This window comes from Netta rufina (assembly GCF_964035555.1).
Source record: "Netta rufina genome assembly, chromosome: 3".
Lineage (NCBI taxonomy): Eukaryota > Metazoa > Chordata > Aves > Anseriformes > Anatidae > Netta > Netta rufina.
This window is the reverse complement of record NC_140125.1, coordinates 6429988-6442847: the sequence shown is the minus strand read 5'-3', so window position 1 is coordinate 6442847 and position 12860 is coordinate 6429988. Positions and strand designations below refer to the sequence as shown.

The following is a 12860-nucleotide window of genomic DNA, read 5'->3' as shown; positions in this document are numbered from 1 at the left end:
ATGATTCAGGTTTTAGCAGGTACTTGTTAAGGTCTAATATAGAGGACATTGTTTACCACTGAGCAACAGTTGTGCTCACGAGTTTTAAGTTACAAACACCAGTGTGAACAACAAGAAAATTTTATTCTATCTGACTATCTGTATTTTCAGTTGACTTTTACTTCTTTCTCATCAATGGTTCCTGTCCTGGTTTCAGCTAGGATACTACTACTAGTTCTAGAGTGCCTAGGATTAGCATGATTGCAGTTACAATCAAACAGAACTAAATGGATAACAATTAAATTTTATGTGTGACTTGCAGTAGTTTCAACAGAAGTACTGTTATTTTTGTGTAGATACAACACATTTCTAGTTCATAAAACATGCAGTGGTTTGTAGTAGCTATTATGCTTAATCTAACTGATCATATAGATTTTTTAAAAAGATTAAACCATCAATTATTATTTTAAGTTATAGTTTTTTTTCTGTATTTCTTTTTACAGCCTACAATGCTTCAGTGGATTGAACTGTTAACAAAACAGTTTAATAACAGTCAGGCAGCTTGTGAAGTAAGTGACTTAGGAACTCAGCAAAGTACAAACCAACTTTCTATATATTGTTTAACTTTCCTGGAGGTTCGTATCCCTGGAATATTTTGGACTATGAACTACTGTATTTGGCATAATTGTGCTCTATGAGATGAAATTCATCCTCTCTGAATACTGCAGATTCTGGGGAATGACTTAACTTTTATTTTCAGAAATGCATGGTCAGACCACAGGTTGTAATCAATTTGTCACTGGAAAAAAAAAAAAAAAAAAAAAGACCCTGCGGCGTGAAAGCCTTTGTATTTGATTAATTATGCCATACTGATTTGTGTGATTAAGAGGTGTTGGAATGAAATTGGACCAGAGAATTGGAAAGACTGACTAAGGTTTAAGGATTGGAATGGAAGGGACTGCAGCTGAATCCAAGGGAAGAAAGAACAGTGTGCTAAAACGCTGTGGCATGATGAAGAGGCTTAGAAAGGGAGTTAAAAGCAGCTCATGTCTGACTTAGCTGGAAACAGATTCGTGCATCACCTTGCTTGTGAAGCTGAGAATCTTGAACCTCTGATGTGTAGAAAAACTGAAAACTCCTAAAAGGAGGAGGAAAATATGGAAGAATGTTTTTACGTTAAGAAAATCAGGAATCTGCCTGAAGGGAGTCTCGGAAAAAGTAAAAAGGGAAAAACTGAGAAACCCCAGACAAAGAATTTACTGTGGTGGTGGTAAAAACAGTTTTGGGATACTGAAGAAAAGTTTGTGGTAGACTTTCTATGACAGTTTGAATGTACAAGGATCCCAGTTGCATACTGCATCCTGCAGTAGACTTGATTAGATACAAATGAATAAAACTTATTGGTCTTCTACAAATTGATTTTGTGTTTTTAAATCATTACATAACAGACGGGGATTGGGCGATAGTTTCATTGGTATGATGTAGTCTAAAGATGCTTAAAACGAGTGAAGGTATTTCCTGTAGTAAATAATACGTTCAGTTAAATTAAAAAAGCAACTTGGATTCTTTAAACTTCTTTTCTTGTGAATAAAATAAAATTCTGGGAATCAGAATATTATTTGAAGAGTCTAATTATGAATGAGTCGTTCTCTGTTGTTCCTACACATTTTCTGCCACTGGAGATAGTAAGACTTTTTAGTAAAGCTCCACATTTTAAAATGCAAAAGGGATCTAATTCAGGAGCTACATTCTTGTTTAAACCTGTCCCTGCTCTGCCAGATTCTTCAGCTGATGCTTCATTGTAAGCATCATTTGTTACTCTGTTGACATCACTTTTCAGGATAAATGTTTCCTTACAGATAATTGAATAATGGCCTGCAGAACACAGGGATAAGAAGATACTGGAAATAAATTTATATTAATGTTTATTGCTGTTGATCCTTATTCCTTTCTTCTCATGCACAGAAGACATTTATATTTCCCTTGGATTAATACTTCCTTATTCCTTAATAATAGTAACATCAATTTCTCTTCAGACTTTAGTATCATGCAAAAAGAAGATTGGACTAAAACAAGTTTGGAACAAAACTAACAAAGTATGTATCTTCTGCAGTGGTTTTTGGATCGTATGGCTGATGATGATTGGTGGCCAATGCAGATTCTAATAAAGTGTCCCAATCAGATTGTGAGACAGGTAAGAAAAGATGTTCCTATATAAATCAAGTGACTGCTTGACCAATGAACAGAAAAGGACAAATATTATGACGCATACAGTGATTCTGAAAGGTTACACTGATACCTTTAATTGTCCTATTCTTTTACATTTTTGCTTAGTGTTTAGAGAATATGCTTGTCCATGGGGGCATTATTGTTTGAAACAAAATCTGTTTTATTGAAGTGCCTTAGTTGTACAGGCAGGATCACAAAATAACACAGTAGATACATAGATACAATTTAAAGCTTATACAGCTCCCACATAATCTCTACAAATTCGAACATTCTACGTTAAAAATGCTTTTCTTTACCAGCTGGTTCAACAATGTTTGAAGATAATGCCTTCAGAAAATAAAAAGTAGTTAATTACGTATTTTCAGTGCTCCTAACGGAAAGCTTCAGTTCTAAACTTTTCTGCCTTTGTGTGTAGGTATCGTTTTAGGACATTATGCCACAAAGTTTTGTTAATACCCTTTTCTGGAAATGTTTAAAATTGGAAACAAAAAAAATAATAACCTATGTTAGTAGCATTTGAATATTTCCAGATATAAATACTATTAATAGTTTAACATATGTGTATATTTTCTTTGCAAGTTGTTCAATTAAAAACTAACTGTACCATTACTTTATCTCACTTGAACCCTCCAACTGGTTTAACTTCTTAAAGTATTAAGGTATTTTTTCCATTTAGAACCAGTCATTGTTTCTATATACAGCACATCATTAAAGGAGCATATTTCGTGGGAAAACTATGCAAGATCTTAGGCAAAACTCTAATCCTTGATGAATTTTTCTAAATTTAATTTAATTTAATTTAATTTAATTAAAGAATGGCCTGAAGGAACTTGCTTAAATTTTTTTGGAAAACAAATCTCCTGATAGCCAGAGGCAAAATAAAAAGTTTGCCAGAACTACCTAAACATTCCTGAAAATAGAGATAGAAGAAAGAATAACGTTTATGAGCAGTGGTCCTAAGTCATGTTTCTGTGGTATACAGTGCACACCAATATTAAAACTTGTTTTTAGGGTTTTTCCATAAAATCTGTTCATAAAAACCAGGTTTGACTATTATGTTGAAATACGTGGTGTCAGTACACTAATAAATGGAATGTGGATGTCTTAATCTCAGCTTTAACTTTGAATAATGTAGAGCTGGAAATAGTACTAGGAGGCAGAATATTCTTCGCTGCAAGAATCTGTATTGGCATGTATGCAAAAGAATGAACACGTGGAGTTCATTTACTTATCATTTGCAGATGTTCCAGCGCTTGTGTATTCATGTGATTCAGAGACTGAGGCCAGTGCATGCACATCTTTATCTCCAGCCAGGAATGGAAGACTGGTAAAATAATAACACCTGAAAATTTATATATATTACATGAAGTACAGCAACCACTTTTGTCTAATGAATTACTCAAAATGGCCTTGTAAGCTTAAAATTGTACTGTTTTAATTATTTTTTATTATTCTACCCAAAATGCTCCCATTCATTTAAAATACTACATGTACTGTGGTTGGAGAAGACAGTGTCTGTAGGTCCAGTGTTTGAAGTATTTGTTCCCTTAGACTAGATTTTCTGCCTGGTTTTCCTTTCAGTATCACTGAAAAGCTGCAAGTGTAAGTTCCTCTGCTTACACGTGAGAATCTTGTACATTGGATCCAGAGGCATATAGGTGGCAGTTAAAATTCGTAAACCAGTACAAGAGGGTGGAGGTTAGAGTCCAGTCCTGTGTCGTATAACTGAATCACAGTTTTCAACACAAAACTACTGGATTTTATTTCATTCTGCTAATTACCAAGGAAACTGTCACTTTTAAAATATTTATTCTTTTGATACTTAATGGGAAGAAGAGAGTGTTTTTTCTTTCATGTCTTGGGTTAAGCTTGTGATCCTTACATGTATGATACCTTTTTCCGGAAAAAAAAAAAAAAAATGGAGCTATACTGCCATAACAAAATTCAGGACATGAAAATACAGTTTTCATATCAAAATACAGAATTCAGTTTTCTCTGGAAGACTAAATTCTACGTCTAGGCTATATTTGGCATAAGAGAAAGTGTCAGAGATCTGAATATTATAGTAGGGAAGAGTGGAAAATGAAGTTTTTCTGGAAAAAAGAAAAGGACAGGTTCAGATGATTTTATACTCCATGTATTGTGTGAAACGTCTAAATCTGATTATGTTTTCAGTTCGGATGACATGGATGGTCCCGTGGAAGACATCGGCAGTCGCTCTTGTGTAACACGTTTTGTGAAGACTCTCTTGTCAATTATGGAGCACGGTGTTAAGCCTCACAGTAAACATCTCACTGAATACTTTGCCTTTCTTTATGAATTTGCCAAAATGGGAGAAGAGGAAGTGAGTATAGCCTTAGATATATGTGTGCAATTTGTAAAACTACATGTCTGTATTTTCAAGTAACTCAATATGTACATATTTCAGAGCCAGTTCTTGCTCTCGTTGCAAGCCATATCAACAATGGTCCATTTCTACATGGGAACTAAAGGACCTGAAAATGTAAGTTTGAGTATCTTTTATAATGAGAACTAGTCTTTCCTATCTGTATATATGAGATCATTGATGCTATGTCTCATGAACTGTCTTTCAGCTGTTAAATTAAAATTGCTTTAATCATGCAGTATTCTCAGTGTTCAGTTGAACATTATATATAAAAAAGATGCTGAATTGACTATTCTATAAACTACAGTTCTCTGTTTAGTACAAAAAGAGAAATTAGGCAGAAGCAATTAAAATTGCCATCATCACACTGTTAACAACTGATTGCATGTTCGTTTTGTACAAATTAAGCATTTAAACTTGTTTATATATATATTTCTTTTTTTTCCTTCAGCCACAGGTTGAAGTACTTTCTGAGGAAGAAGGGGAGGAAGAGGAGGAAGAGGAAGATATACTTTCTTTAGCAGAAGAAAAATACAGGCCTGCTGCACTTGAAAAGATGATTGCCCTGATTGCTCTTCTAGTGGAACAATCTCGCTCAGAAAGGCAAGAGCTTCTGAAAACACAAAAGCAAATTTTAATATAAGTTAGTTCAAAATGGGGATAGATGGTTTTGTTTTGTTTTGTTTTTTAATTGGTTTAAGCTTTTAACAACATAGATCAACTTGTACATGGGTCCTTTAAGCTGTTAACCATTTTAAGATAAATATTTTGTCACTGTTGACAAAACAAAAGATTGAGGCTAAAACACTGAATACATTCAGTTGCCCTGATTTGGATTTCCTTTTTTTTTTTTCTTTTTTTTTTAATTTGGTCTGTCGAATTAGAAAATATTATTTTTATTTAGTTTTATGCCACTACTTGCATTTTTCTTGTATATCCTGATACTGAAGAGCATGAACTAGCATTCACAGTCCTGAATTTCTCCTTAACCTGACTTAATAATCTCTGAAGTAAAATGATGAAGGTTTTCTTATTTTTTTAGACATTTAACTTTATCACAGAATGACATGGCAGCATTAACAGGAGGAAAGGTAATTAATTTAAGTATGAATATATAAACCTCAAAAAAATGCACATTTGTGTACACAGGTAATTGTAGACAATATACTAATATCTTAATATTTGTTTTAGGGTTTTCCTTTTTTGTTTCAACATATCCGTGATGGAATCAACATCAGGCAAACTTGCAATCTCATTTTCAGTTTGTGTCGGTACAATAATCGACTCGCAGAACATGTAAGTATCAGCAGCTACAGCTATTTGTTGAAGATCTTATCTAATAAGTGTAATGGGATTATTTATTATTTTAACTGAAAAAGCACAAGTCTAAGTGAGTTTTGTTTGTTTTGTTTTTAAGATTGTGTCCATGCTTTTCACATCTATAGCAAAGTTGACTCCTGAGGTATGTAAACATACTACCTGTATATTAAATAATTTGTATTAATATTTTTCTGTTTTAAATTACTTAAATAATCCTTTGCTAATCAAAAATCTTGCATGGAAGATGATCCATGAAAGTTTTTGTGACATAAAATAAGCTCTAACTGCGCTGTATATTAAGTTTTCTAAAGCAGAAATCTGGTATGCAGTTTCAGATGGAAGTTTTATTCAAAGCCAAACATGCTTCTAGATTCTCCACCTATGTTAATTAACTTTAAAAAAAAATGGTAACAGTAAAATGTGTATGTTAGAATAAGTGGAGATAAGGAATTACCATCTGTTTGTTCAAGTTTTGGCTCACTATTCTGCAATTCTGTGCATGTAAACACATTTCTCAGTCAGAATAAATTCCTGCCCTGGTAATAACAAAATACTGAGAGTTCCAAATGGATTCCACATGGAAAAATATATACAGAGTGGAGAAGTGTATGCTCACACAAGGACATTCTTGTATACTGCTGTCAGAAAAGAAAAAACAATCAGGAAAAATTGAGGGCATGTCAAGCAGAGGTGACATGATTGTGGATGGAAAAGAAGCACATGCAAAATCATTCTCATGACAGCTTTGCTTTGTGTGATAGAATGGGCACTATCAGATGACAGTCTACTTCCCTCCTATCATGCTAACATTTGCTACATTTTTATGCTTTCTTTGCTTTGCACTTATACACATGCACAAGAGACATTTTTAGTGAGGTGCAAAATATAAAATAGTAATAATAACCACTTTACTAAAGCATTGTTAAAAGCTGGGTGACTTAGCAAACTTAAAAAAAAATAATACTATATCACATTAGAGTGACCATGTTAGAGGAGACGTGTTGCTGTTTTCAGAGGGAAACTGTATGCCAGTAATAATGATCAGTGTCAACCCTCAGAAGTTGTGATGTTTTAGATAAATTTTTCAAGATCCATGTTACATGTTCTGCAAATGCTTAAAAATTATAAATTTCTAAGATAGTGATATTACACACACACATATATATAAAAACAGGGTCAGCTGTTGAATTCTTAAATATTGCATAGCTTGATTTTTTTCCCATTGTTCAGAGTAATGTCTGGCTTAAAATACCTGTCGTTCCCTTGTAACTATATATTTCTACTAGAGATCCTATCTAGTTTGATAATGTTGCCTTGCAGTAGCTATAATCAGTGGGTTAGTTCCATGCATAGCTGTAGTAGAAATAAGATATAGATACAGACAGACGGATTATTTACAGATTAAGTAATAAGGGATTAAAAGCAATTAAAATGTTCACATCTGAAGTTAGTAGATTTTTTAAAAATTGAAATATTTGGGGATGCCTTTTTGAGTCTATAAAAGAATTAATAGAATAAATGAAATAGATTAAAATGTTTATTTTTATTTTTATGCATTACAGGCAGCCAATCCTTTTTTCAAATTGCTGACTATGCTAATGGAATTTGCTGGTGGACCCCCAGGAATGCCCCCCTTTGCTTCTTACATTCTGCAGAGGATATGGGAGGTACAACACATTAAAAAGAAAAACAATTAGAAGCTAAATTGTATTTCTCTTGTTCGCTTTTTTGTGTATATAAAAGGATTTTCCATTTCAGTGTCATCTTTGCTGCATCGATTCATGATCTTTTTTTTAAAACCATTTCTTTTCCAAAGGAACAGCAATGGTTAATATATGTTAAAAGTTCTACTCTAACTATTAATTCTATTTTAACAGCATTTTGTTTAACTGGTATTTCAGTTTAAATTTTAGTTTAATGAGAAATTAATTCAAAATAAGGGTCTAGAATGCTGCCTCTGGGCAAATTCTGCTGTTTTTTCTGAGTTATCCTTTTGTGAGGACTGTAAACTGTTTCAAGGCCCTTCTTTGGTTATTTTATTTTCCATTATGTACTAGTTAAGTGAATATTAGATTGATACTTTTTGTTCTCCTTAAAATGATTAACATTTTAACCCATAAAATAAGTGCTAATTTCATTCTGTTGACTAATTGCTCTGGTGTAGGAGCGTTCTTCCTTGCACTTCTAAAGAGAAAAAAAGACTTCTTAACCAAGTGGCACAGGGATACACTCCTTGATCTGAGAAGTAGATCAGGAGTTACACCTTTAGCTTCAGCTAACTGCTGTTTGAGTTCACGGTTCAGTTTATTGTATTTATTCCTGTCAAAGAACAGCGTGTTCACCCTAAAGACTGATAAGGGTAAACCGTTGAACATCCTTTCCTGTTTAATACCCTTAAAAAAAAAAAAAAAAAAAGGACGGAGGGGTCACAGGAGGAAGTTTGTAAAACTTGTGCAGAATTCAGACCTGTGATAAAACAGAACTACTGAAGTGCTGTGGGATAGAATATGGAAGGCTAAGAGTATTTTTCTCCTGGGTAAGAGCAGTGATAGGATACAAACAGTCAGGTAATCTGGAAAAGCATATACCAGCTGGGTTTCTGATCTGCATATGAGTTAGCTGTAACTGCTGTACCTCATGTAAAAGGAGTTCAAACAGAGGATCTCAAGGTCAAGAGTTATATCCAACTGTTCTCTGCGTACAAGGAAGTCATAGGTTATGAATTTCTCTTAGCAATAAGGAAACCTTTGCAAAAGAGTGTTTGGAATTAACCTACCTATAACAACAGACAAGTTTATGGCATGAAGTACGTGTGCTTCGTGTTTCAATCAGTAGCCACAAAATTTGTAAGTGGTTATGCAGTTCTCTTTTGTAGTTCCCTCCTCTTTCTCACAACACAAACTGAACTTAGAGAGGAAGCTATCAGTGACGGGTTTCTGTTGGAAAGCCAAATGTTAGGTGTAGATGTCATCAGTTCAGTTTCTGGTGTTGCCAGCATAATTATCCTCACCTTGTTGACACATTTGAAGGCTTAGAGAAATTGTGTAGGCAGGGACAAGAGGCACAGTAGTTAATGCACAGACAGATGGATTTAGGGCACAGAACCAACTTTTGCAGCCCTTCCAGTGTCTAGAAGTTGTTAAAAAAAAATAATTGATTGATGAAGATGGTGACCAGTGATAGTGTTTTTCTAACATGGAGGAAATCTGACAGATCATATTGTTATTTCTAAAAATGGGGGGCAATTGTTCTTGATGTGTTTATTTTTTAATGGAGATTAATATTTTATAAGCAGGGTTTTGATCATGTCAGCTGCTCATATTCTTCAGGTGTGTTATGGAAGTAGGGAGAAGCTTCAGCAATACAGTTACTGCCTGCAGTTACCTGTGCAGAGGGAGTTCCTTTCTAATTGTCAGGATACCTGCACTGTAAGGTTCATAGAAAGCAGATTAAAAAAAACTACCAAATGAAAGAATTATTGGTCTAGTAATATGTCAATAAATTTACAACCCCTCAGAACCAGAAAGTCACAATAACTTTTGTTGAGTCTTGTAAGGTTTTCATAATTGTACGATAGCACTCCACAGGCTTTCCATTATCTTTGAAAAGCACGAGATGAATGTATTCTTTGAAAATGATTAGTCAAAAAAAAAACATGACAGCATGAAGCTATATCAACATATTCGCATACCATTTGTTTTCTTCTAACTTGTGTTAAAAACCCTAATTCAGTAATAAGGTTTTGTGTTAGCTTTGTTTGTAAAGACAAGGTAATTAAGTTTTAAAAGTGCTTAACGTTTTAATGCTTGAATATCTTAAAATATACAGAAAAGGACATGTAGAGTAACTTGCTAGACTTGTATTTTCAACAGTTTGGAACAAGATTCAGGAAAAAAAAAAAAGCAAACTGAAATTTAAGAAGTGGTTTTTTTTTGTCTGCCATAACATTAGCGTCTTGCTTGTGCTTTGATAGCCCTATGTGATTTTCAAAATATATTTTGAAGGACTTGATAGTTATTTTTAGTTTAATGCAATCAGTAAATATTATCAAAGTTAATGTACTCTTTTTGATTTTTCCATTCTTTCAGGTCATTGAATACAACCCATCTCAGTGTCTGGATTGGCTGGCTGTGCAAACACCTCGAAATAAACTCGCTCACAGCTGGGTGCTGCAAAACATGGAAAACTGGGTTGAACGTTTTCTTCTGGCACATAACTATCCCAGAGTGAGAACTTGTAAGTTAATTTAAATTTTAAAAAATGATTTTGCTGTTGCAGCAAGTAACTGTATATGGGGTATTCCTGTGACAATTGAAATACGTCTTGTGCTTGTATTTTCCTCCTTTTCCAGTTGTTCTAGGATTGCTGTATTTTAAAATATCAACGTTTTACTACATAATATTTTCGATGGAAGCTATATTTTAATTTGATTACTGAAATGAGATGTTGGTAGGTTCTTTTATCATATGTGATTAATCTACGTGCTTCAGGAAAACCAAAAGAAGAAAAATTACTAATCCAAGCTGTTCTCCGTAGTTTTCATCCCATAGTTGCATTGTAGGTAGGAATAGTACTTGCTCTTCTTTCATGCATCACAGAGTAATCTTTAGTGAAGTCCTTTGAACCTGTGGATGAAGGAGAAGGAAGTCTGTGCTTCTGCCCAGCTCCAGCATATCCTTCCTCTGTAGTTTGTTCTGCCAGGAATCACATTGCCAGGCTATTGCCAAGTTCAGCCGTTCAGGCTTTCCTGTGTCTAAGTTGTGTTGTAAAGGAGATATGATATCTATAGGCCACTCTGAGCTTTAATACAATATCTGTGGTAGAAAGATACGGAAACTGGAGGGGCAGCTTTGTAACTAACTCCAGCTGTTAAACAGGGTTGAAGAGGTAGTGAGGTCTTGATCAAGCAGTAGACAATTCTGCCATAGAAAACATCTGTTCATGTATTTTTGTTCTGGGATGCATGGTGTTACAGTAGTTAGAACCAAGCAGTAGACAGAAATACAGAGTGAATAGGCCTGAAAGCTCATCTTAACACCTCTTTTAACAAGCTTTGTGCTAGTCTTATCCACACAGTTATTTTAATTTCCAGTGTGAGTATAGTAATACCAGATTCTGTAAAATGCTTTGAAATCTGTATATGGAACAAATGTGTAACAAATTTGTTTTTATTATTTGAAGCTGCAGCCTATCTCTTGGTGTCGCTTATTCCAAGCAATTCCTTCCGTCAGATGTTCCGATCAACCCGTTCTTTGCACATCCCTACACGCGATCTGCCTCTCAGTCCCGATACCACCGTAGTTCTGCATCAAGTCTACAACGTGCTTCTTGGCCTTCTTTCAAGAGCTAAACTATATGTCGATGCTGCTGTTCATGGCACTACAAAACTTGTGCCCTACTTCAGTTTCATGACATACTGTTTGATCTCAAAAACTGAGAAACTCATGTTTTCTACCTACTTCATGGACTTATGGAACCTTTTCCAGCCCAAACTTTCTGAGCCAGCTATAGCCACCAACCACAACAAACAGGCTTTGCTGTCCTTTTGGTACAACGTCTGTGTCGACTGTCCAGAGAATGTACGCCTTATTGTACAGAATCCTGTGGTGACGAAGAACATTGCCTTCAATTACATCCTCGCAGACCACGACGATCAAGATGTGGTGCTCTTTAACCGTGGGATGCTGCCTGCCTACTACGGCATCTTGCGCCTCTGCTGTGAGCAGTCTCCTGCATTCACGAGGCAGTTGGCTTCTCACCAGAATATCCAGTGGGCCTTTAAGAATCTTACACCACATGCCAGCCAGTACCCAGGAGTAAGTAGATTGATACCCAGAAGTATGATTTTATCGTCAGTATTTCCTCTTTTACTGGATTTGTCTTTTAATGAAAGGGATGAAAAGACCTATTGGATATATCCAGTGGAAAAAAAAAATTATTTCCTGTTATAAGTAATTGATAATGTGTTTAGATCTGATTACTGTACTTTTGGGTAAGGATTTTTTCCCTTGCGGTATATAGCAGTTGGAGAGCAGATGTTTTTTTCTGGAAGCAGATGCTGATGATTCCACTATTCTTCAATATTCTGTACACCAGTCTAGTTCTATGAAGCAGGGAAAGAGCCTTTAATGGTCTTGCATTGTAACACATTGAGTTGGAGGAATTCCCAGTAAATTGCTTCTCTGCTTTCAGTTTCTGGAATAGGACCAAGATTTGATGGCCTCATGGTCCCTACTTGGGAACACCTGTGTACCTTTTGTAAAGTATTGGTACACTGGGAGTTCCACTGTCTCTGCAATAATATGTCACGGTAAAAATAGATACTAGTTAAAATTGCCCATGTGTAATGGTGAAAAATCAGGTTCACAAAGTTTTTAAGAGAAAAATCACAGAGATTTTTTGCCCTCTGTAGAGAAGGAGAGTATACAGTATATTCTACTTAGAACTCCAGTCTAGTTCAGCTCACAGATTAAATTTATACTGTGGAAGTTCTGGGAATAGTCCTGCTGCCTTAACTGTTTGCATCTGTCCTTGGAAGTCTCAGTCTGTGTCACAAGGGACTGCAGTTACTTTACTACGTGTTTTTCATGCCTGTAGGACTTCAGTGAGTTTTAGCCCAAGCAGCTTCCTGAATTCTGTTATTTAGAGTATGAGAGTATGAATAGTATCACCAGAGTATGTGCTTAATCGTGGTTAAAAAAAAACAAAACAATCAACACCTTCAACTCCCCAAGGAAAGACAGGAAGTTTGGGCACGTGGATCAGGATTTCCCAGATTCTTCTGTCTATGTATATGTAGCAATGAACTGCAGTGTTAGAAAGCACCAAAACATACATTTAAGGTTCAAAAGTATTATCTCAAATATCTGCCATAATCCACACAGTAGACATTAAAGGCTAAAAGCAAACTGCGCTGAAGATAGGTGAGGAATATCTGCACTTTCTT

At 35.0% G+C, this 12860-nt stretch overlaps 1 protein-coding gene across 7 annotated transcripts in view; it reads left to right on the top strand.

Annotated features, from left to right (window-relative positions):
- The window catches only part of USP34 (ubiquitin specific peptidase 34), a 129450-nt gene that overhangs the window by 100451 nt on the left and 16139 nt on the right, over positions 1 to 12860 (top strand). For 5 of the 7 annotated variants that reach the window (XR_014618336.1, XM_084285094.1, XM_084285096.1 and 2 more), the window contains exons 57-68: positions 483 to 548; positions 2093 to 2173; positions 3450 to 3535; positions 4384 to 4552; positions 4637 to 4711; positions 5046 to 5197; positions 5637 to 5685; positions 5786 to 5890; positions 6012 to 6056; positions 7477 to 7581; positions 10003 to 10150; positions 11096 to 11730. Coding sequence is in view for 6 of the 7 variants with exons in the window: in XM_084285094.1 (XP_084141220.1) it covers positions 483 to 548; positions 2093 to 2173; positions 3450 to 3535; positions 4384 to 4552; positions 4637 to 4711; positions 5046 to 5197; positions 5637 to 5685; positions 5786 to 5890; positions 6012 to 6056; positions 7477 to 7581; positions 10003 to 10150; positions 11096 to 11730 (1716 nt within the window). In the remaining variant the exon portion in view is untranslated. Of the gene's footprint in view, positions 1 to 482; positions 615 to 2092; positions 2174 to 3449; positions 3536 to 4383; positions 4553 to 4636; positions 4712 to 5045; positions 5198 to 5636; positions 5686 to 5785; positions 5891 to 6011; positions 6057 to 7476; positions 7582 to 10002; positions 10151 to 11095; positions 11731 to 12860 lie in introns of all 7 variants that reach the window. The other 2 variants (XM_084285092.1, XM_084285095.1) reach the window with 2 other exon arrangements.